At 42.1% G+C, this 26459-nt stretch overlaps 1 protein-coding gene across 3 annotated transcripts in view; it reads right to left on the bottom strand.

The window, feature by feature from the left end:
* Positions 1-13641: 13641 nt before the first annotated feature.
* DAPK1 (death associated protein kinase 1) overlaps positions 13642-26459 on the bottom strand; it is a 210174-nt gene continuing 197356 nt past the window's right edge. For all 3 annotated transcript variants that reach the window (XM_079927571.1, XM_079927569.1, XM_079927570.1), the window contains 2 exons: positions 15554-16782; positions 13642-15099 (listed from right to left, as the gene is read on the bottom strand). In XM_079927571.1, the coding sequence (XP_079783697.1) occupies positions 15066-15099; positions 15554-16782 (1263 nt within the window). In that variant the 3' untranslated portion in view covers positions 13642-15065. The remainder of the gene's footprint in view (positions 15100-15553; positions 16783-26459) is intronic.

Here is a 26459-nt window from a genome sequence, read left to right on the forward strand (position 1 = left end):
GACTGAGAAAATATTTGAATGGATTATAGTTGAAAACTTCCCTAATATGGGTAAGGAAATAGTTAATCAAATCCAGGAAGCACAGAGAGTCCCATACAGGATAAATCCAAGGAGAAACATGGCAAGACACATATTAATCAAACTATCAAAAATTAAACATAAAGAAAAAATATTAAAAGCAGCAAGGGAAAAGCAACAAATAATATACAAGGGAATCCCAATAAGGTTAGCAGCTGATCTTTCAGCAGAAACTCTGCAAGCCAGAAGGGAGTGGCAGGACATATTTAAAGTGATGAACAGGAAAAACCTACAACCAAGATTACTCTACCCAGCAACGATCTTATTCAGATTTGTTGGAGACATTTAAAACCTTTAGAGACAAGGAAAAGTTAAGAGAATTCATCAACACCAAACCACCTTTACAACAAATGCTAAAGGAACTTCTCTAGGCAAGAAACACAAGAGAAGGAAAAGACCTACAATAACAAACCCAAAACAATTAAGAAAATGGTAATAGGAACATACATATTGATAATTACGTTAAATGTAAATGGATTAAATGCTCCCACCAAAAGACAGACTGGCTGAATAGATACAAAAACAAGACTCATATATATGCTGTCTACAAGAGACCCACTTCAGACCTAGTGACACATACAGACTGAAAGTGAGGGGATGGAAAAAGATAGTCCATGCAAATGGAAATCAAAAGAAAGCTGGAGTAGCAATTCCCATATCAGACAAAATAGACTTTAAAACAAAGAATATTACAAGAGACAAAGAAGGACACTACATAATGATCAAGGGATCAATCCAAGAAGAAGATATAAGAATTGTATATATTTATGCACCTAACATAGGTGCACCTCAATACATAAGGCAAATACTAACAGCCATAAAAGGAGAAATCGACAGTAATACAGTCATAGTAGGGGAATTTAACACCCCACTTTCACCAATGGACAGATCATCCAAAATGAAAATAAATAAGGAAACACAAGCTTTAAATGATACATTAAACAAGATGGACTTAATTGATATTTATAGGACATTCCAGCCAAAAACAAGACAATACACTTTCTTCTCAAGTGCTCATGGAACATTCTCCAGGATAGATCACATCTTGGGTCAGAAATCAAGCCTCAGTAAATTTAAGAAAATTGAAATCATATCAAGTATCTTTTCTGACCACAGCACTATGAGACTAGATATCAATTACAGGAAAAAATCTGTGAAAAATACAAACACATGGAGGCTAAATAATACACTACTTAATAACCAAGAGATCACTGAACAAATCAAAGAGGAAATCAAAAAATATCTAGAAACAAAGACAATGAAAACATGACGACCCAAAACCTATGGGATGCAGCAAAAGCAGTTCTAAGAAGGAAGTTTATAGCAATACAATCCTACCTTAAGAAACAGAAACATCTCAAATAAACAACCTAACCTTACACCTAAAGCAATTAGAGAAAGAAGAACAAAAAACCCCCAAAGTTAGAAGAAGGAAAGAAATCATAAAGATCAGATCAGAAATAAATGAAAAAGAAATGAAGGAAACAATAGCAAAGATCAATAAAAGTAAAAGCTGGTTCTTTGAGAAGATAAACAAAATTAATAAACCACTAGCCAGATTCATTAAGAAAAAAAGGGAGAAGACTCAAATCAATAGAATGGGAAATGAAAAAGGAGAAGTAAAAACTGACACTGCAGAAATACAAAGGATCATGAGAGATTATTACAAGCAGCTATATGCCAATAAAATGGACAATGTGGAAGAAATGGACAAAATCTTAGAAATGAACAACTTTCTGAGACTGAACCAGGAAGAAATAGAAAATATGAACAGAAAAATCACAAGTGCTGAAATTGAAACTTTGATTAAAAACCTTCCAACAAACAAAAGCCCAGGACCAGATGGCTTCACAGGCGAATTCTATCAAACATTTAGAGAAGAGCTAACACCTATCTTTCTCAAACTCTTCCAAAATATAGCAGAGGAAGGAACACTCCCAAACGCATTCTAAGAGGCCACCATCACCCTGATACCAAAACCAAACAAAGATGTCACAAATAAAGAAAACTACAGGCCAATATCACTGATGAACATAGATGCAAAAATCCTCAACAAAATACTAGCAAACAGAATCCAACAGCATATTAAATGGATCATACACCATGATCAAGTGGGGTTTATCCCAGGAATGCAAGGATTCTTCAATATACGCAAATCAATCAACATGATACACCATATTAACAAATTGAAGGAGAAAAAACATATGATCATCTCAGTAGATGCAGAGAAAGCTTTCGACAAAATTCAACACCCATTTATGATAAAAACCCTCTGGAAAGTAGGCATAGAGGGAACTTACCTCAACATAATAAAAGCCATAGATGACAAACCCACAGCGAACATCTCCTCAATGGTGAAAAAGTGAAACCATTTCCACTAAGATCAGGAACAAGACAAGGTTGCCCACTCTCACCACTATTATTCAACATAGTTTTGGAAGTTTTAGCCACAGCAATCAGAGAATAAAAAGATATAATAGGAATCCAAATCGGAAAAGAAGAAGTAAAGCTGTCACTGTTTGCATATGACATGATACTATACATACAGAATCCTAAAGATGCTACCAGAAAACTACTAGAGCTAATCTATGAATTTGGTAAAGTAGCAGGATACAAAATTAATGCACAGAAATCTCTTGCATTCCTATGCACTAATGATGAAAAATCCGAAAGTGAAATTAAGAAAACACTCCCATTTACCACTGCAAGAAAAAGAATAAGATACCTAGGAATAAACCTATCTAACGTGACAAAAGACCTGTATGCAGAAAATTATAAGACACTGATGAAAGAAATTAAAGATGATACAAATAGATAGAGAGATATACCATGTTCTTGGATTGGAAGATTCAACATTGTGAAAATGACTATACTAACCAAAGTAATCTACAGATTCAATGCAATCCCTATCAAACTACCACTGGCATTTTTCACAGAACTAGAACAAAAATTTCACAATTTGTATGGTAACACAAAAGACCCTGAATAGCCAAAGTAATCTTGAGAAAGAAAAATGGAGCTGGAGGAATCAGGCTCCCTGACTTCAGACTATACTACAAAGCTACAGTAATCAAGACAGTATGGTACTGGCACAAAAACAGAAATATAGATCAATGGAACAGGATAGAAAGCCCAGAGATAAACTCATGCACATATGGTCATCTTATCTTTGATAAAGGTGGCAAGAATATACAATGGACAAAAGACAGCCTCTTCAATAAATGGTGCTGGGACAACTGGACAGCTACATGTAAAAGAATGAAATTAGAACACTCCTTAACACCATACACAAAAATAAACTCAAAATGGATTAAAGACCTAAATGTAAGGCCAGACACTATCAAACTCTTAGAGGAAAACGTAGGCAGAACACTCTATGACATAAATCACAGCAAGATCTTTTTTGACCCACCTCCTAGTGAAATGGAAATAAAAACAAAAGTAAACAAATGGGACCTAATGAAACTTAAAAGCTTTTGCACAGCAATGGGAACCATAAATAAGACGAAATGACAACCCTCAGAATGGGAGAGAATATTTGCAAATGAAGCAACTGACAAAGGATTAATCTCCAAAATGTACAAGCAGCCCATGCAGCTCAATATCAAAAAAACAAAAAACCCAATCCAAAAATGGGCAGAAGACCCAAATAGACATTTCTCCAAAGAAGATATACAAATTGCCAACAAACACATGAAAGAATGCTCAAGATCACTAATCATTCGAGAAATGCAAATCAAAACTACAATGCGATATCATCTCACACTGGTCAGAATGGCCATCATCAAAAAATCTACAAACAATAAATGCTGGAGAGGGTGTGGAGAAAAGGGAGCCCTCAACACTGTCGGTGAGAATGTAAATTGATAGCCACTATGGAGAACAATATGGAGGTTCCTTAAAAAACTAAAATAGAACTACCATATGACCCAGCAATCCCACTATTGGGCATATACCCTGAGAAAACCATAATTCAAAAAGGGTCATGTACCACAATGTTCATCACAGCTCTATTTACAATAGTCAGAATTGGGAGCAACCTAAGTGTCCATCGACAGATGAATAGATAAAGAAGATGTGGCACATATATACAATGGAATATTACTCAGCCATAAAAAGGAACGAAATTGAGTTATTTGTAGTGAGGTGGATGGACTTAGAATCTGTCATACGGAGTGAAATAAGTCAGAGAGAGAAAATCAAATACCGTAGGCTAACACGTATATATGGAATCTAAAAAAAAAAAAAAGGTTATGAAGAACCTAGGGGCAAGACAGGAATAAAGATGCAGACCTACTAGAGAATGGACTTGAGGACGTGGGGAGGGGAAGGGTAAGCTGGGATAAAGTGAGAGAATGGTAGCGTATATATGGACATATATACACTACCAAATGTAAAATAGATAGCTATCGGGAAGCAGTCGCATAGCACAGGGAGATCAGCTCCATGCTTTGTGACCAGCTAGTAGTGTGGGATAGGGAGGGTGGGAGGGAGGGAGACCCAATAGGGAAGAGATATGGGGATATATGTATATGTGTAACTGATTCACTTTGTTATAAAGCAGAAAGTAACACACCACTGTAAAGCAATTATACTCCAGTGAAAACGTTAAAAAATTAAAAAAGAGACTTCATCAAAGTAATCTCTTCTCAATTTTGTCCAAGATATCTACTTGAGGCAAAGATAGTTTTCTATGGTACATTGCTTGCCAGTGTTTACATGCCTGCTTTAAAATAGCCAGAATGCTGTGTAAGTGTCTTGTAACACATTCTGCAGCCTTGATGATTCATCCACTTAACTATTATACGTATCCATTGTTAGTTTCCAGCTGCAGTCAGTTATATAGGTACATTTAAATACTTTGGCCAAAGAAGATCAGGCACTAACAACATCCAGAGAGGTTAACTAAATTTGGGTGGATTGTGAAAGGGACATATTTTCCAGTCTAGACATTTTCTTTGGGCCATTCAGCACAAGTAGTTCTCTCCAGATGATGACACCAGGATTTGTCTGCCTCTCCTTGGCTGTGTAAGTTGTCAGGATGGTGTCTGACGCAGCTCCAGGGACCACTGACCATAGACCAAAAACACTGGATGTGGTATGGGATTCTTAAGAGTGAGATTTTAAAATTCACACTTTATTGTTTTATACAATATACATTATAGTTTCAAAGAGTTCACATCTTCTGAGTAGCACCAGAAAGATCCATTAATGGAAGAAGAAATCCTTTCCAGGCAATTTAACAGGAAGTGGAAGAAGTGCTCACATGACCACTTGTGATGTTACTGGAGCCGGCAACTTCCTTCCAACCTTTATAGGATCCGGGCAGGAAGTGTTTTATTTGGCATGGTATAAAGTGATAGCAGCTGGTTTCTGATTGATTTTCTGTGGCTGTTGAGCTACTCGGTTCTTCACAGTGTCATCGCTGGGCTCTTTTGTTCCTTGTATCTTATTCTGGTGCACCATCTCCATCATCATCACCTTCCTGCGCCCTCATAACTGGCCCTAAATGGCCTTTCCAGGCTCATCTCTCTCTCTCTGCCATGAATGGTACGCTCCAGGAATACTGCCCTGACTACTAGATGTTCCTATGAGGAGCCCTCCTGTGCCTCTGTACCTTTGTCCAAGCTGTTCTGTTCACCTGCAATGCTCTTCCTTCCCATTTCACCTCTTTAAATGTCTGGTGAAATCCTGCTCTCCCCTCAAACCCCCTAGCAAATGCCAGTAAATGGATTTCCTCTCTGTGCTTCCATAGCCCGTGGACCTTAAAAGCTATGAGAGTGCCTGCTACAGTGTTTTAAAATTTTTTGGCCGTCTTTGCTAGGCTGAGCTCCTCAAAGTCATGCTCATGTCTAATACACCATTGAATCCATCCATGATCTCAATGACTTTGTCAGTAGGTGTTTGATTAGTAAGTAAGGTTTCATACTGCGTGGAAAATGTGGGCAGCAGAACTAAACTATGACTTCCAATTGCCTTAGATTTTCATGTTTTTCTGATTTGAAAAGTACATCCATTCATAAAATTGCTCTCATTCTGGTCATTTTAAAAATGAGAAAATGAAGTGGAAATATTCACATTTATGTCTACATTTTTTCTGTTTTTTCTTCCCCCCAGCTAATAATCTGTGATAATTCAACCAGGGCAGGAGAAGTTTTCTTCTATACTATATATGAAGAAAGATCTTCATGAATATATGAATAGTCAAACAAGTACAGGAAATGTCTTTGAATTCTTAAGAAGGAAAACACACTTACATGTTAGTATTATTATTATCTGCATTCAGATGACCAGAAAATTACAAGTATATCATCTAGTAATTAAACTAATCCCTCTACTTGATTTCTCTCTATCAGCAACAAGGACAACAAAAACAAGTTACTTGAAACGGTCAACTGAAAAACACACATAACGTAAGAGCAATGAGTTTCAGTTTTATTCAGGGACCTTACTGAGGGCTAGAGCCCAGGTGACAGTCTCTCAGCTTTTTTGGCTGGGAAATACAGGTGGTCAAGCATCCATCTTGGTAAAAGTTTACTGCTAATCACAAAAACCAGATACCTCAAGTTAGTGATGTTAGTGCTTTTTCTATGTATGGAAAGAATCTGGGATCACTGAAATTCTTCCTTAGATACGCATCTTAACTATGTAGGGGCCATATATCCAACATGCAGACTGCTTCATCCTGTATTTTTCTATCCTGAATTCCCCTCAGGGTGCACTGTCAGTGCACGGGTGACTGTAGTGGGTTAAGACATAACACTTTGTATGACTGAGTGATGAGTAAGATTCTCTGTTCTTTTTGTTTACAAAGCTTTCAATTCAGATATTCTACAATTCAGGAAACCATCATCATTACCTTGGTACAGACAGCTAACAGTGTGTAAGATATTGTTAATAATGTTGTTTTTTTTTTTTTTTTGCGGTACGCGGGCCTCTCACTGTTGTGGCCTCACCCGTTGCAGAGCACAGGCTCCAGACGCGCAGGCTCAGCGGCCATGGCTCACGGGCCCAGCCGCTCCGCGGCATGTAGGATCTTCCTGGACTGGGGCACGAACCCGTGTTCCCTGCATCGGCAGACGGACTCTCAACCACTGCGCCACCAGGGAAACCCTAAGTGGCTATTTTGGATGACAATCAAGATTTCTATGTAACCTGGAAGACAGAACAAGGATGGCAAGTGTCAGTGCACTTATGAATCAAAACCTGCTTTTGTAATTCTCCAGCCCTGGGGCTGTTGGAGCAGAGACCGACTGACCCTTGGCCATTCCTGGCGGGGTCATGCCCTGGCCAAACCGCCTGACTTCCAGGTTTCTCCTAATGCTGAGATCCTGTGACCTTCTTTCCAGAGCAGCCAGAATTTCCATGCTTCCTAAAGCCTGGCCTTGCCTGGAGAACAGTAGGTGAGTTTTATAGTTTTCAGGGGATGGAATCAACATGGCCTTGAAATATTTCACAAGAAGGGTCCTGTGGGGCTCTCCCTGCACTTCTATACACAGCAAAGAGCCAAGGCTTCTGGACAAACAAAACAACAAAAGCCACACTGCCCATGACCAACTGGTCACTAGTCTTGTGACATAAGGAGAAAATAAGGGCCACTGGATGATTTTTTTCCCCCTAAGATTAGATTATTCAATGGAAAGAAATGTCCTTTGTTCTAAGACTCTAACTTACCTTCTTTTCTTTTCTTTTTTTCGACATTACAATGTTTAAAAACTTTTTTTGCAATGACTGATGACATCATTTGGTAGCTGTTGCTGTTTCTAAGTGGTCTTACTTTGCAAAACAAAGTGTCAGGCCCCCATGACCTTTATGACATTTTACTAGTGCATGAAATTCTCAAAGTGGAACCACTGACACAATAATGCAGGGTTCAAGAGTCAGTAAAACGAAAAGCTACTTATTATGGGAAAACAGATTCAGGCTACAGCTTTTGGGGACAGAGAGAAGTAAAATTCACTTTCATTTCTCATTTGCAGGATGGCATTCTTGCCAAAATGATGAATGAGAATCAAATCAAGTCTGCCTTTGTCCGGTTTATGGAAAGATAAGTAAAATGTCATGAGGCGAAAGCAGTCAGCTAAATTGACAAATTAGAACCTTCTACAAAATAACCGGATTTGCATGTTTGCCCTGGGGCTGGGTGTTCTCTGCATGAAAGGGTCTTTAGTGGGGATCTTCACTGTCTACAGCCTGTTTTGACTGATAAGTTCGTCCAGTAGTTTCCCAACATGCTGGACAGAGACCCAGCTGGACGGCTGGCTCCCAGGGTCAGTAATGTCTGTTGGCTGGAGAACTGGGACCCCTGAGCGGGATGGCAGGGGGGCCACACAAATAGAAGAGACCAGAGCACCAGGAAGTGCCTCTCCACTGACAGAAGCCTGCACAGAAACTCAGGACATCAAACCAGACGGAGAAGTATGTCCACCATGACAACTGGTTAATGAGTGTTTACAATTGCACGAACATATAAAATAAGTTACTAAATGAGAAAAGTCAACATGTCAGAAAATCCTACAGCTCATATGTGTATATATATATACTTGATAGAGGTTCCCCAGATTTGAAAACAATTCTCAAAATGTATATGGCATTAACTAAAAATGAGTTTTGAAGCTGAGAGTTTTCTAAACAATCAATAACTATAATTATTAACTAATCATTTTCGTCTCTCATGATGGTGGAAAGATTGAATTTTCTTTCCATTCTTGCTAAAAGAATGATATTATAAAAGCTGTTATAAGCAGCAAAAAAAATGTAGTAAGAAAGCATCATGAGGTTGGTAGATAAAATAACGTTTTTCTGGGAAAATAGAAACCTAGACATTAGATTTCTATTTTCCCAGAAAAGAGAGCAACACAAATGCAATTTTTTGCTCAGCAATAAATGCTTCTGTCCTTGGATTTTTAATTGTCATGTGACCACACCCCACCCGACCCCCAAATGTTTCATGTCTAATCCAGAATGTAGGGGGAAAAAAGTACCAAAAGATGTTTATCCCAATTTTATTTATAATGGGGGAAAATGTTTGAGTATTTCATGGTAAGGAACAGTTAGTTCAATCGGGATATGACACTATTTGAGTATTATGAGCCATTAAAACTAATGTTTCTGAAGAGCTTCTAGTAACATTGAAAAAGAGCCGTCATGTTACATTAAAAAAAAAAAAGCAAGTATACCAGAAACTAATAGGATATTATACGTCAGTATACTTCAATTTTTTAAAAAGCAGCATATAAAATTGTACATTTTGTATGATTTCCGTTCCATTAAAATATTGTATGTCTAGGAAAAAGGTGAAAGGAAAAAAAAAACTTTCATTGCATTGCAATTGCCCCGAAAGCCAAAGGGGCACTGTTGAGCCCCAGGTAGGGCTGGCAAGGAAGGACCTGGCTTGCTGCCTTTCAGCACAGAGGTGGGAGCATGGACTGTCAGTAATAAATGCCTGGCTTCTCCTTCCCATGCGAGTACTGGTCACAGAATCACGTGATTTAGAGGAAACAGCCCTGGCCTCCCTCTTGGGTGACTGGCCTTCCCTTCTCGGAAGACAGGAAGCTCATCACTGACTCTGGCTGTGATGTAACCTGAGGGGTGTGCAGAACCCCATAGGGCTCACACTGGAGGATGGCATGGGGTGGGGGGTAAGAAAATTCTCGTGATGCTCTGTTAGTCACCCCGGTTGTGGGAAATGGGCACTCATGGCTGAATCAGTGGCAATCCAGGCTCTTGGCCAGAAGAGCAATTCTTTATGGCCAGGGAATCCCTAACCTCATGCATCACATATACATACACACACTTATACACAATACACACATCACACACATACACACACACACTTATACACACATGCATACACTCATACACAAACGTAAACATGTATATACACACACTTACACACATGCATATACAGTTACATGTATGCGTGGGCACATGCACACGCCACACACATACACATATACTTACGCAATACACTGGTGCACACACACACAGTATACACACATACACATGCACTCACAACACACCCACTACATTACAATATAAATACTTAGCAGAGGAGTATAAAGGGCCCCAGTTGTGGTCAGAGGGCCTGACATTTAGTCTAAATTGTTAATAATTGAACCGTGCTGTTTGGTCTAAATCTCTTAAACTCTTTCCTTCCAGCCTCCAAAGAGCGTGGTTGAATCACACCATCTATAAGATCTCTTTTCATTGTAAAATTCTGTGATTTCGATGGGACAAGACACATTATTCACCAGAAGCTTGTCCCGGTCCTTTTGCTGTACTGCTGACAGGAACCCCACAGGCTGGAGTCACAGCCTTTGGCGCCTGGCCAGGCCACCCTCACCAAGCGTCAGCCCCTAGTGACGGGCATCAGAGTCCGAGCTCAGGGAAGCCTCTACTGTAGGTACCTGTGAAGCTTCTTTCCTGTTCCTCCTCCCCACTCCCACACACTTCTTCGATTCTTCTGGTCAAAGAATTGCCTTGTGAACAAGAGTCACGGGCAACCTTCTGAGGCTGGGCGTTTCAGCCAGGACTAGCCGCCGTTTCCTGGGGTCATTTCCTGCTCCGCCACACGCTTTTCCAGAGATGCAGATGGAAGGGGGCTGACGACTCCTTCAGTCCCCTTTCAGGGGCACCTCCCTGACCAGGCATTCAGTGGGAACAGAAGTTTCTGTCCCTGACGTGGCCCCTGCCTGGCAGCTGCTGAGTCCTCTCACCAGCATGTGACCCTTGGTTGCAATGATAAAAGTGACCTCAACCTCAGGTGGCCATCCAAAGTACAGTCACAGTCCCTGAAAATAGCCCCCTGAGAGCAAATTCCTCGGACAGTCGAGTTGAGCCCCAAGGCTGGTTAGGGGAGCAGGTTCCAGCCCACCAAGCTCTGAGTCCCTGCTGTGAGCGTGGAGCTGGCACCCATGATAGGCAATAGGTGCTCAGCAAACGTCTGGGGAATGATGAATCAGAGCATGTTGCCCTCATAAATGGTGTGGCCTAAGTCGCCAAGAATCCAAAGTCCTGGGGCTTCCCTGGTGGTACAGTGGTTAAGAATCCGCCTGCCAATGCAGGGGACACGGGTTCAAGCCCTGGTCCAGGAAGATCCCACATGCCACGGAGCAACTAAGCCTGTGTACCACAACTACTGAGCCTGCTCTCTAGAGCCCACGAGCCACAACTACTGAGCCTGTGAGCCACAACTACTGAGCCCATGAGCCACAACTACTGAAGCCCGTGCACCTGGAGCCCGTGCTCTGCAACAAGAGAAGCCACCACAATGAGAAGCCCACACACGCAACAAAGAGTAGTCCCTGCTCGCTGCAACTAGAGAAAGCCCACGCACAGCAACAAAGACCCAACATAGCCAAAAAACCCAAAAAAGCAAAAAGAATCCAAAGTCCTTAAAAGACTATTGGTGCCATCCAAGGTATGAATTTGAACGAAAAACAAACAAAAAACCCCAAAACACTGAATAAACAAAAAAAGAAAAGAAGCCAAACAAAATTCTCACTTCTTCCTCCCATGATAACCATTTTACAGGTTCTTTTAAAATAAAAAAATATCAAATCTTCTTAAAAGCAATCCTTCATTAAGCAATCCTTCTTAAAAGCAATCATTCCCCCCCCATAGTGGGGGGCACAGGCTTTGCTGGGCTGCTGTGAACACATGGGTAGTACTGTATATTACTCAGCAAGCTTTACGGTTACCTGGATAGTTTTAGGTTCCAGCTTTCTCTTTTTTCTCTTGTTCTTAAAAAACTGTGCTAAAATAAATATAACATAATTTATTTTTCATTTTAACCACTTGTAACTGCATAGTGCAGTGGCAGTAAATACATTGACATTGGTGTGCAACCGTCACCACTATCCACCCCCAGAACTTTTTTCACGTTGCGAAACTGCAACTATCCTTTTACTCTTAATGAAGCTTTTCAGCTCAGAGCTACCCTTCGGTTTTACAGCCTGGCTGGCATCTAGCTGCTGTTGAGGCAGGAGTAGCCAGGCCCAGCCTTTCATTTTGGAGTGGCTTTTCTGGGGTCACACCATCAGGGTTTGCTAAGACTGGTGTAGACTCTGGACACTGATAGGGCCAAATGTAGTTTTATGGTTTCAGGAAATCCTGTGGTTTTAATTGTAAAAAAAAAGACCACCCAGAGTTCTGATTCATTTCCGAAGGTGTGGGATCCAGCTTCTGGAAACAATCAGAATTCTCGGAAGGGCCCTCCAGCCCATGCCAGGGAGGCTTTGGGTCCCTGGGATGCTCTTGTCCATAGGGGAACCTCAGACACCCCAGGGTAGCCACAGCTCCCAGGGGATGAGGAACATGTTGCCCGAGTGCATTTTACAGCAACTCTAAGAAAAAGGGTCCATGAAAGGCTGCTTCTGGCTCCTAAGAACCTGTACCTTTTGATTCCCACTGTGGCTGCAGGAAGTGAGCTATGAATGGCCTGGTTTCTCCCCTTCTGCAGGAGGCAGAGCCGGCTACATATGCTGGGGCTTTGCCAGGCAGTTTCAGCCTAACCAGAGTTCACGGCACTGAAGACTCCGAGATGCCGCCCGGAATGACCCCACAGCAATTCCCAGGGCAGGGCAGTGAGCTCAGTGGAACTTAAACTCTGCAAATTTGTGTAGTAATGATTCCGAAGTATGGCTTCAACATTTCAGGAGCTTAGGTGGCCCCATAAGCTTATGGACAGGCACCTGCTTAAAACAAAAGTATAAAGACTCCTGCAGTCCTCTGCTTCATTTGCACAGCATCCTCCCTCTGCCCCTTTCTCCTATTAACAGAACTCCCTTCTTGGGCGAAACTGCTCCTTTCCCAACACTGTCCTAGGGTGCCCAGGGCCAGGCCAATCTTGTGACTCTCTCTCTCCCAACCACTGGGATGGCTCCATGATCCAGACTGGAGCAGTCAGAATCCTTCTTAGGGATTTTACTTACTGAGGCTGCCAGAGGCAGCCCTTGCCTCCTGGGTCCTAGGTCCTGGTGCCAGATACCGTGATATGAAGCACTTCTGAAGCAGGAGAGATGAAGCTGACGTTCAGGAGGGAGTTGACTCACGAAAAGCAGGTTCTACTCCTCTAAGGCAATCACGATTTCAATGTCAGTGTCATCCTTTTGACGCATATTTACGTGTAGCTTTTAATTTTACTCCATTAATATTTCTTTTCTCCTTATAAAAGTAAGTCATGTTTATTACAGACCATTTAGGCAAAACAGAAATGAATTCTACTCCCACAACCGTAGAGAAAATCACCCACATCACTGTAGTCTTTTTCATTCCAATCTTTTTTCTTTGCCCATTTTTTTTTAAACGAGTCTTGAGATTTTACTAAAAATGGGTTTTGTCATTAGAGCTTTTGTCACTTACAGCTACCATGCAGGTCAAAACTAGGGTTTCTAGTTGATGGCCTGCAGCAGTGTGGTCTAAGTAAAGATGGGCGGGAAGGTATGTATCTTTTGTAGCAAGTTTTCTCTTGTTCTGCAGGAGCTCCCTCCACCTTTGTATAGGAATAGAAAGCTTCCTCTGTTCCCCCATTGCTGAGCCTGAATGATCCAATTTGGTTTGGGGGTTCACCCAAGGAAAATGGAAGGGGCCTCTTTTCCTTAAAGCAAAAATACACGTGCGGGGCTTCCTTGGTGGTGCAGAGGTTAAGAATCCTCCTGCCAATGCAGGGGACACGGGTTCGAGCCCTGGTCTGGGAAGATCCCACATGCCTCGGAGCAACTAAGCTCGTGCGCTACAACTACTGAGCCTGCCCTCTAGAGCCTGCGTGCCACAACTACTGAAGCCCGTGTGCCACAACTACTGAAGCCGCATACCTAGAGCCCGTGCTCCGCAACAAGAGAAGCCACCACAATGAAAAGCCTGTGCACCGCAACGAAGAGTAGCCCCCACTTGCTGCAACTACAGAAAGCCTGCACTAAGCAACAAAGACCCAACGCAGCCAAAAATAAATAAAAATAAAAATAAAAAAATTAAAAAGAAATACATGTGAAATCACCTGAGTTCTTTCTGCTTCCCCACACCATTCCCAACTTTAGTAATAATTAAGTACCTAATAAACTGGATTGATTTCCACCCCTGAGAGTTTAGGTTTAATCACTTTCTGGACTGGTTTGTCCCACGAGGTGGGGTACTGGCAAATGAAAACAAAACAAAGAAAAAGAATCCCTTTTGAATTAAACACCAACAAACTAATGCAACAAGCAACAGTTTATTTATTAAAAAAAAAAAAAAGGAAAAGAAAAAAAAAGAACTAAAAAGAAAAGAAAACCTTTTTTACTACATCTTATAGATTAAGTAAAAATACCTGTATTAATATATATGTATATACATACTGCATATATATATATACATATGATATAACATTAAAATTACATGCTTCTCAGGACAGAAGAATTAGGACATGTTCCCTTATTTCGATTTAAAACTCTATCACAATTTAAAATCACTGCAAGAAAACTTGCTTCCTTTATTTTCTTTTTGAGACTTCAAGTACAGGAAGTTATCAAACCAGGATCTAAATGTGGAGAACCATCTGCTATGCACAAATGACAACAAACTGCCACAGATCATGAGTCGGGGGTCTTCTGAATTCTCACACAGGTCTTGGCTCCCTAAAACAGTGTCAGCCTTCTACCTGAGATGACAGGGGATGATGAAGCGTGACAGTCTGCAGGTTCCACGTGGATGTTCACACGGACGTTGAAACAAAAGCAAACACAAACATGTCTTATCGTAGCAACAACACTGGCCATGAAATTGCTCTAGAGGAGGTTTCTTTCTCCCCTTTCCTTGTCAAAGGAAACACAAAAATTGCCAAAAAAAAAAAAAAAAAAAAAACCTCGGGTGCAGCACCTCTGGCGATGATCAGCATACAGCAAGAGACAGAGAGGGAGCGTTTCTTTCGCGACAGCTCCGGGCTGACTTGGATGATTTCAAACACACCCTCTTCTGCAAAAGGCACTCACATATTGTCTGTTTATAAATCATACAGTGGGATTCCTTACATGGGAGTTTTTCCTACAAATATAAAAGAGATAAGCTGAGGACATGGTATAACAAAGAAAAAAGTATAAGAAATACACATTTTGGATAAATGTGCACTTTTTTTTTAAAAAGGACAATCAATATTATAGTTTAAAAAAATTTCATTGAAAAGTTAGGAATTCCAGTAAAATTATCAGTAAGGAGCAAGGTACTAGAGGATGAGAGATGGAGGGAGGCTAGCTTTTCAAATGGCCAAAGGAAAGGATAGGGTCTGCTCTTAAACTAGAAAGACCCTTCACACACAACGCAATGTGTGAGAGGAGGGAGGTAGTAGCAGAGAAATAGGTGAAGCGGAAGGGAGGGTGGCGTCCTTCAGGATGTGGGCGTAGGAAAGGACGCACCAGAATCTGCAGTGGGACAGATGGGCTGTGTCCCCCTTGCCTCTGCAGTTGGAAGAGACCCTGCCCAAGCCAAAGGCTGCCCTCACCGGGACACGACCGAGCTAATGGAATTATAAGACGTGCCACTGTTGCAGCTTGAGGCGTAGGCCTCCTGGCCGTTGCCGTCGAGGTTGATTTTGAACACAGAGGACGCCTTCAGTAGGAAGTCCGCCGCATCCCGGCGCCCCAGCTCCCTCAGTTTGGACATGAGGATGCCGACCGTGCTCTCGGGGTAGGAGGTCCATTCCCGGAGCAGGGCGTGGACCGGGCTCGGGAGGAACTCCTTGGGAGACCCGTTATTGGTGTTGTACTTTGCCACAAGGTCGGGGAGACCCAAGTTCATGGCGAGAAGGCACCAGTCCTTCCCCATGGGATCAGGTGGGTCCAGCAGGCGACTGAGTTTCCTCCGGGTCAGGAGGTTCAGATCTGACGCATGGATGTCCATGCCCAGGCTGGCCTGCGAATAGACGTCGTGACAGCCGAAGCACATGATGCTGCTGAAGCTCTCCCTGTACCCGCCCATGGTGTTAGTCAGCGAGGTCTCCTTGAGGGTCTGTGCCCGGAAGAAGTCTCGCGGCTGGTAGATCATGACGGGCTCGTGGTGCTCTCTCAGCTGCTGGGGGCTCAGGTAGTGCTTCACCGTCAGCAGCCCGGGCAGCGTGGTGGCCATGACGTTCTCGATGGTGCTGCACACCGAGTCCAGCAGGAGGCAGCACTTGATCTTTTCCGTCTCCAGACCGCGAACCTGGACCTCGATGCCCTGGCCGTGGTTGACCAGAAGCACCAGCAGCTCGGCCCCACGGTTGGCAATCTTGCAGCCGTTCACCCACAGGCGGATGTCCGCGTCTCCCTCCGTGCTCTGCTGGTGGATCCACCTGCACAGGTTCACCTGCACCTTGTGAAAGATGCCGCACGGGAAGGGCGTGAGGTGCTCCACGGGGACGACGCGCACGCCGCCGTAGACCCGCACCTCGTCCTCCTCATCCGTCCAGGACCGGTGCAGGTTGTCAGTCTTGATCAGGGCGGGGATGTCCACCATGGTACCGCTGCTCAGGTCCCGGGCGCAGATATCCATGGCATCGAGAATCTGCAGCAGCTCCTCCACGTCGCTGTCGGGCACCAGGCGCTGGACGTCCTCCATGGTGTAGCGGCCCCGGTAATGGTGCAGGGCCCGTGGGGTCTCGACGGAGAGCAGCTTCCCCAGAACGTTGGAGCAGAGCCAGCGGGGGTCTAGGAGCAGCACGTCCTGGACGGTTTCACTCTGCATGATGTTGATCTGCCAGAGGGGACAATGGGAAGTCACTCATAGGAACCTAAATGGCCAGATGCTTCAGCTGCTCAGAGCACTAAAGGGCCTGAGCAGGGATGAAATCTGTGCAGATATTGTAAGGAATGACTCAGCACATTCATATGGACAGATCTCAAAAATCAATACTGAGCCAAAAAACCAGCTTGGCAATGTCATAAGGGAGATTCTGAAAAGACTACCTTTGACCCTTATAAAAGGTCAATGTAATAAAAGACAGAGAGAGAGAGAGAGAGAGGGAGAGAGAGGGGAGCCAAATGCAATGGGTGAGTTTTGACTGGATTCTGAGTCCCCAGATAAATACACAAATGAATAAAATTAGCTATAAATGAAATTACTGGGACAAGTGGCAAACACTTGAATGAGGACTATAAATTCAACAATAGTATTATATCAATGTTATGTTTCCAGGAAGTGATAATCAATTATATTGTGGTTATGTGGGAGAATGTCCTTTTCCTTAGGAGGTACAAGCTAAATTTTTTAGGGGTGAAAGGTCATGATGTTTGCAAAGCAAATAAAGAAATAGAAGAGAAAGAGATAAAGCAAAGGTAGCAAAATGTAAACAACTGGTTAAATTAGGTGTCGAGGATATGAGGAGATATTGTACTAGTCTTCTAAGTTCTCTGAATGCTTGAAATTTTTCAAAAAAGATTCAGAATGTTACAATATTAGACTGTTAGGTAAATTTTTAACACACACACATATAAAAAAGGTCTAGAAAGATACGCTACCATGACAGTGGTTGGCCCTGGAGTGGGGAGAGAGGAAAGTGGCGAGAGGTGGCCAAAAGGGACTTAAGCTTTTCCTGTCACATTCATTTCTTTAAAAAGCAGAAGTCAGAAAGAAAAAAGTGGCAACTTTCCCCTTTACGGAACACTTACCCCTCCCTCCCTTCCCTCCCTACTCTGGGCTAGTTCTACAAAGAATGGTGATCCAAGGTGGACTCCGTTCTCACGTGGAGGCTGAGACCCTGGACCTGTTTGCACCAGAAGTACTTTTCTCCCCACAGTCTGGTTTAAATCTTTGAGATGCCTTGTAGATATGATTCTGTTCAAAATTGAGACTTCGAGTGTACATTTCTGGAATGTAGAGCAGTATCTACTTAATTTTTGATAAGGCATTTGGTGGAATACTGCCTGCAATTCAGTCCTAGACACAACTATCTCCTCAGGGTCACAAAAGACAGACTGATAAACTGTCCCGTATTGGAGGAGACTAAGGAGACAGATGACTGAGTGCCGTGTGGGATCCTGAGCCGAAAAAAGACAGGACAACTGATGAAATCTGAAAAGATCCTTAGATTACTTACTAGAGAGCAGGAATAGTACTGGAGGAGGGGCTGGAGGCCAATGAGAATGGGGGCCACCTGATTTAGATTTCCCTTCTTTTTCATTCTGCCTTCATTTACTTATTAACGTCTCAAGGGCAAGGAGGGATGTGTTGTCAAATAATGTGGATTAATCACTATGAGCTAGAAAATTACTGGCAAATGCCACAAGGCAAGAGAATACTGTATTAAAAAGAGTGAGTTTATTATTATGGTTACAATATATATTTTTATATCTAGCACTATATTACAAGGTAAGGTTTGATCCCTTGCTTATCCCCACCCTTGGATTCGATCATTTAAAGTACCGCTGGAGAGACCTTCAAGATGGCGGAGGAGTAAGACATGGAGATCACCCTCCTCCCCACAAATACATCAGAAATACATCTACATGTGGAACAACTCCTACAGAACACCTACTGAACGCTGACAGAAGAGCTCAGACCTCCCAAAAGGCAAGAAACTCCCCCATGTACCTGGGTAGGGCAAAAGAAAAAAACAGAGACAAAAGAATAGGGACAGGACCTGCATCTCTGGGACGGAGCTGTGAAGGAGGGAAAGTTTCCACACACTAGGAAGCCCCTTCACTGGAGGAGACAGGGGCTGGGCGGGAGGGAAGCTTCGGAGTCACGGAGAAGCGCAGCAACAGGGGTGCAGAGGGCAAAGTGGAGAGATTCCCGCACAGAGGATCGGGACCGACCAGCACTCACCAGCCCGAGAGGCTTGTCTGCTCATCCGCTGGGACAGGTGGGGGCTGGGAGCTGAGGCTCGGGCTTCGGAGGTCAGACCCCAGGGAGAGGACTGGGGTTGGCTGAGTGAACGCAGCCTGAAGGGGGCTAGTGCGCCACAGCTAGCCGGGAGGGAGTCCGGGAAAAAGTCTGGACATGCCTAAGAGTCAAGAGACCATTGTTTTGGGGTGCACGAGGAGAGGGGATTCAAAGCACCGCCTAAACGAGCTCCAGAGATGCGAGCAAGCCGCGGCTATCAGCGCAGACCCCAGAGACGGGCATGAGATGCTAAGGCTGCTGCTGCAGCCAGCAAGAAACCTGTGTGCGAGCACAGGACACTATCCACACCTCCCCTCCCGGGAGGCTGTGCAGCCCGCCACCGCCAGGGTTCCGTGATCCAGGGACAGCTTCCCCGGGAGAACACATGGTGCGCCGCAGGCTGTTGCAACGTCACGCCGGCCTCTGCCTGCCGCAGGATGGCCCCGTATTCTGTACCCCTCCCTCCCCCCAGTCTGAGTGAGCCAGAGACCGCTAATCAGCTGCTACTTTAACCCTGGCCAGTCTGAGCAAACAACAGACACGCTCAGGCGACCTACACGCAGAGGCAAGGCCAAACCCAAAGCTGAACCCCAGGAGCTGTGCGAACAAAGAGAAAGGGAAATCTCTCCCAGCAACCTCAGGAGCAGCGGATTAAATCTCCACAATCAACTTGACGTACCCTGCATCTCTGGAATACCTGAATAGAAAACAAACCATCCCAAAATTGAGGCGGTGGACTTTGGGAGCAACTGTAGACTTGGGGTTTGGTTTCTGCATCTAATTTGTTTCTGGTTTTATGTTTATTGTAGTTTAGTATTTAGAGTTTATTATCATTGGTAGACTTATTTATTGATTTGGTTGCTCTCTTCCTTTTCTTTTTATATATAGATATATATATTTTTTTCCTTTTTCTCTTTCTGTGAGTGTGTATGTGTATGCTTCTTTGTGTGATTTTGTCTGTATAGCTTTGCTTTTACCATTTGTCCTAGGGTTCCGTCTATTTTTTTCTTTTTTAGTATAGTTTTTAGTGCTTGTTATCATTGGTGGATTTGATTTTTTGGTTGCTCTCTTCTTTCTTTTTTTGAATATTACTTAAAATTGTTTTAAAATTTTTAATAAATTTTTTTATTTTAATGACTTTATTTTCCTTCCTTCCTCCCTCGCTCCCTCCCTCTCTCCCTTCCTTCCTTTCTTTCTTTTTTTGTGCCTTTTCTTCTGAGCCGTGTGGCTGACTTGGTGCTCCGGACTGGGTGTCAGGCCTGTGCCTCTGAGGTGGGAGAGCCGAGTTCAGGACATTGGTCCACCAGAGACCTCCCAGCTCCACATAATATCAAACGGCGAAAGCTCTCCCAGAGATCTCCATCTCAACGCTAAGACCCAGCTCCACTCAATGACCAGCAAGCTCCAGGGCTGGATACCCTATGCCAAACAACTAGCAAGACAGGAACACAAACCCACCCATCAGCAGAGAGACTGCCTAAAATCATAATAAGTTCACAGTTACTCCAACACACACCACTGGACGCGGTCATGCCCACCAGAAAGACAAGATCCAGCCTCATCCACCAGAACACAGGGACTAGTCCCCTCCACCAGGAAGCCTACACAACCCACTGAACCAACCTTAGCCACTGGGGGCAGACACCAAAAACAACAGGAACTACGAACCTGCAGCCTGCGAAAAGGAGACCCCAAACACAGTAAGTTAAGAAAAATGAGAAGACAGAGAAACACACAGCAGATGAAGGAGCAAGGTAAAAACCCACCAGATCAAACAAATGAAGAGGGAATAGGCAGTCTACCTGAAAAAGAATTCAGAGTAATGATAGTAAAGATGATCCAAAATCTTGTAAATAGAATGGAGAAAATGCAAGAAACGTTGAACAAGGACCTAGAAGAACTAAAGAGCAAACAAACGATGATGAACAACACAATAAGTGAAATTCAAAATTCTCTAGAAGGGATCAATAGCAGAATAACTGAGGCAGAAGAACGGATAAGTGACCTGGAAGATAAAATACTGGAGATAACTACTGCAGAGCAGAATAAAGAAAAAGAAAAAAATGAAAAGAACTGAGGACAGACTCAGAGACCTCTGGGACAACATTAAACGCACCAACATTCGAATTATAGGGGTCCCAGAAAAAGAAGAGAAAAAGAAAGGGACTGAGAAAATATTTGAAGAGATTATAGTTGAAAACTTCCCTAATATGGGAAAGGAAATAGTTAATCAAGTCCAGGAAGCACAGAGCGTCCCAAACAGGATAAACCCAAGGAGAAACACTCCAAGACACATATTAATCAAACTGTCAAAAATTAAATACAAAGAAAAAATATTAAAAGCAGCAAGGGAAAAACAACAAATAACATACAAAGAAATTGCCAAAAGGTTAACAGCTGATCTTTCAGCAGAAACTCTGCAAGCCAGAGGGAGTGGCAGGACATATTTAAAGTGATGAAAGGGAAAAACCTACAACCAAGTTTACTCTACCCAGCACGGATCTCATTCAGATTCGACAGAGAAATTAAAACCTTTAGAGATAAGCAAAAGCTAAAAGAATTCAGCTCCACCAAACCAGCTTTACAACAAATACTAAAGGAACTTCTCTAGACAGGAAACACAAGAGAAGGAAAAGACCTGCAATAACAAACCCAAAACAATTAAGAAAATGGTAATAGGAACATACATATCGATAATTATCTTAAATGTAAATGGATTAGATGCTCCAACCAAAAGACACAGACTGGCTGAATGGATACAAAAACAAGACCCGTATATATGCTGTCTACAAGAGACCCACTTCAGACCTAGTGACACATACAGACTGAAAGTGAGGGGATGGAAAAAGCTATTCCATGAAAATGGAAATCAAAAGAAAGCTGGAGTAGCAATTCTCATATCAGACAAAATAGACTTTAATATAAAGACTATTACAAGAGACAAAGAAGGACACTGCATAATGATCAAGGGATCAATCCAAGAAGAAGATATAACAACTGTAAATATTTATGCACCCAACATAGGAGCACCTCAATACATAAGGCAAATGCTAACAGCCATAAAAGGGGAAATCAACAGTAATACAATAATAGTGGGGGACTTTAACACCCCACTCTCACCACCGGACAGATAGTCCAAAATGAAAATAAGTAAGGAAACACAAGCTTTAAATGATACATTAAACAAGATGGACTTAATTGATATTTATAGGACATTCTACCCAAAAACAAGAGAATACACTTTCTTCTCAAGTGCTCATGGAACATTCTCCAGGATAGATCATATCTTAGGTCACAAATCAAGTCTTGGTAAATTTAAGAAAATTGAAATCATGTCAAGTATCTTTTCCGACCACAATGATATCAATTACAGAAAAAATCTGTAAAGAATACAAACACATGAAGGCTAAACAATACACTGCTAATCAACGAAGAGATCACTGAAGAAATCAAAGAGGAAATCAAAAAATACCTAGGAACAAATGACAATGAAAACAGGATGATCCAAAACCTATGGGATGCAGGAAAAGCAGTTCTAAGAGGGAGGTTTATAGAAATACAATCCTACCTCAAGAAACAAGAAACATCTTAAATTAACAAGCTAACCTTACACTTAAAGCAATTAGAGAAAGAAGAACAAAAAACCCCAAAGTTAGAAGAAGGAAAGAAATCATAAAGATCAGATCAGAAATAAATGAAAAAGAAATGAAGGAAATGATAGCGAAGATCAGTAAAACTAAAAGCTGGTTCTTTGAGAAGATAAACAAAATTGATAAACCTTTAGGCAGATTCATCAAGAAAAAAGAGGAGAAGACTCAAATCAATAGAATGGGAAATGAAAAAGGAGAAGTAACAACTGACACTGCAGAAATACAAAGGATCATGAGAGATTACTACAAGCAACTATATGCCAATAAAATGGACAACCTGGAAGAAATGGACAAATTCTTAGAAATGAACAACTTTCCGAGACTGAACCAGGAAGAAATAGAAAATATGAACAGACCAATCACAAACACTGACATTGAGACTGTGATTAAAAATCTTCCAACAAACAAAAGCCCAGGACCAGAAGCCCAGGCTTCAGAGGCGAATTCTATCAAACATTTAGAGAAGAGCTAACACCTATCCTTCTCAAACTCTTTCAAAATATAGCAGAGGGAGGAACACTCCCAAATGCATTCTACGAGGCCACCATCACCCTGATACCTAAACCAGACCAAGATGTCACAAAGAAAGAAAACTACAAGCCAATTATCACTGATGAACATAGATGCAAAAATCCTCAACAAAATACTAGCAAAGAGAATCCAACAGCACATTAAAAGGATCATACACCATGATCAAGTGGGGTTTACCCCAGGAAGGCAAGGATTCTTCAATATATGCAAATCAATCAATGTGATAAAGTATATTAACAAACTGAAGGAGGAAAACCAAACCATATTAACAAACTGAAGGAGAAAAAAAATATGATCATCTCAGTAGATGCATAAAAAGCTTTTGACAAAATTCAACACCCATTTATGATAAAAAACCCTTCAGAAAGTAGGCACAGAGGGAACTTAGCTCAACATAATAAAAGCCATAGATGACAAACCCACAGCCAACATTGTTCTCAATGGTGAAAAACTGAAACCATTTCCCCTAAGCTCAGGAAAAAGACAAGGTTGTCCACTCTCACCACTATTATTCAACATAATTTTGGAAGTTTTAGCCACAGCAATCAGAGAAGAAAAAGAAGTAAAAGGAATCCAAGACAGAAAAGAAGAAGTAAAGCTGTCACTGTTTGAGGATGATATGACACTATACACAGAGAATCCTAAGGATGCTACCAGAAAACTACTAGAGCTAATCAACGAATTTGGTAAAGTAGCAGGATACAAAGTTAATGCACAGAAATCTCTTGCATTCCTATATACTAAGGAATGAAATACCTAGGAATAAACCTACCTAAGGAGACAAAAGACCTGTATGAAGAAAACTATAAGACACTGATGAAAGAAAAAAGATGATACAAACAGATGGAGAGATATACCATGTTCTTGGATTGGAAGAATCAACATTGTGAAAATGACTATACTACCCAAAGCAATCTACAGATTCAATGCAATGCCTATCAAACTACCAATGACATTTTTCACAGAACTAGAACAAAAAATTTCACAATTTCTTTGGAAACACAAAAGACCCTGAATAGCCAATGCAATCCTGAGAAAGAAAAACGGAGCTGGAGGAATCAGGCTCCCTGACTTCAGACTATACTACAAAGCTACAGTAATCAAGACAGTATGGTACTAGCACAAAAACAGAAATATAGATCAATGGAATAGGATAGAAAGCCCAGAGATAAACCCACGCACATATGGTCACCTTATTTTTGATAAAGGAGGCAAGAATATATAATGGAGAAAAGACAGCCTCTTCAATAAGTGGTGCTGGGAAAACTGGACAGCTACATGTAAAAGAATGAAATTAGATCACTCCCTAACACCATACACAAAAATAAACTCAAAGTGTATTAAAGACCTAAATGTAAGGCAGACACTATCAAACTCTTAGAGGAAAACATAGGCAGAACACTCTATGACATAAATCACAGCAAGATCCTTTTTGACACACCTCCTAGAGAAATGGAAATAAAACCAAAAATAAACAAATGGGTCCTAATGAATCTTAAAAGCTTTGCACAGCAAAGGAAAACATAAACAAGACGAAAAGACAACCCTCAGAATGGGAGAGAATATTTGCAAATGAAGCAACTGACACAGGATTAATCTCCAAAATGTACAAGCAGCTCATGCAGCTCAATATCAAAAAAACAAACAACCCAATCCAAAAACGGGCAGAAGAACTAAATAGACATTTCTCTAAAGAAGATATACAGATTGCCCACAAACACATGAAAGGATGCTTAACATCACTAGTCATTAGAGAAATGCAAATCAAAACCACAATGAGGTATCACCTCACACCAGTCAGAATGGTCATCATCCAAAAATCTACAATCAATAAATGCTGGAGAGGGTGTGGAGAAAAGGGAACCCTCTTGCACCGTTTGCGGGAATATAGATTTATACAACCACTATGGAGAACAGTATGGAGGTTCCTTAAAAAACTGAAAATAAACTACCACACGACCCAGGAATCTCATTACTGGGCATATACCTTGAGAAAACCAAAATTCAAAAAGAGTCATGTACCACAATGTTCACTGCAGCTCTATTTACAATAGCCAGGACATGGGAGCAACCTAAGTGTCCATCGACAGATGAATGGATAAAGAAGATGTGGCACATATATACAATGGAATATTACTCAGCCATAAAAAGAAACGAAATTGAGTTATTTGTAGTGAGGTGGATGGACCTAGAGTCTGTCATACAGAATGAAGTAAGTCAGAAAGAGAAAAACAAATACCGTATGCTAACACACATATATGGAATCTAAAAAAAAAAAAGAAAATCGTTCTGAAGAACCTAGGGGCAGGACAGCAATAAAGACGCAGATGTAGAGAATGGACTTGAGGACATGGGGAGGGGGAAGGGTAAGCTGGGACGAGTGGCATGGACATATATACACTACCAAATGTAAAATAGATAGGTAGTGGGAAGCAGCCGCATACCACAGGGAGATTAGCTCCGTGCTTTGTGACCACCTAGAGGGGTGGTATAGGGAGGGCGGGAGGGAGATGCAAGAGGGAGGGGATATGGGGGTATATGTATACATATAGCTGATTCCCTCTGTTATAAAGCAGAAAATAACACAGCATTGTAAAGCAATTATACTCCAATAAAGATGTTACCAAAAAAAAAAAAAAAAAAGTACTGCTGGAGGGGCCAGTAGATTAGCCAGTAGTTTCATTGGAATTTAAAGACTGACACAATCACTGCTTGAGGCTCTAGTTTTTAGGGTCGCTGGCTTCTTGATTCAAGTAGAATTTCAAACCTATGTAATCCATGGCCAAGGGCCACACATGGCACCTGAGACTGGGCAGGGAAGCTTCTGGTTTGCAAAATTCCTGGAACTGCTTCTGGTTTTTCATAATCAGAACTGTCTTAGCCCATACTAGCTTACACTGTCTCCTGATTTCACATGATGGAAGAACGTGAAGGCTATGCCCCGTTGAGAGGAACAGGCAGCATATGAAGCAATTAGAACAGGGTTCCCAAACTGCACCCCAGAGCTGAACCAGGAAGAGAGATTCCTATCTCTTGGTCATTTCTGGGGATCACTGCTTGCCGTGTCTTAGTGTCTCCACACGTTCTCTCCCTGAAGATACGTCACTACTATTTCTTGATTGTCTGTGAGCCCAAGAGGTCTGTTTGGAGCTGATACACTCCATGGAGAGCAGCCATCCTGAAGGCTGCAGGAATCACAGCTAAGCATCAGCTGCCCCAGGGAGAGAGAGGAGAGGCCCCGTCACCCAGTGTAGCAGGAACTGTGCTCCCAAACTAAGAGAAGCCGGAAAACAAACCAACCAAAGCAAGACGAAACAACAGCTCTTAAGGTGAACAGGAGAGCAAAGAACCGCAGTTCGGGGAATCACT

Source organism: Stenella coeruleoalba (assembly GCF_951394435.1).
Source record: "Stenella coeruleoalba genome assembly, chromosome: 7".
In the NCBI taxonomy this organism is placed as follows: Eukaryota; Metazoa; Chordata; class Mammalia; order Artiodactyla; family Delphinidae; genus Stenella; species Stenella coeruleoalba.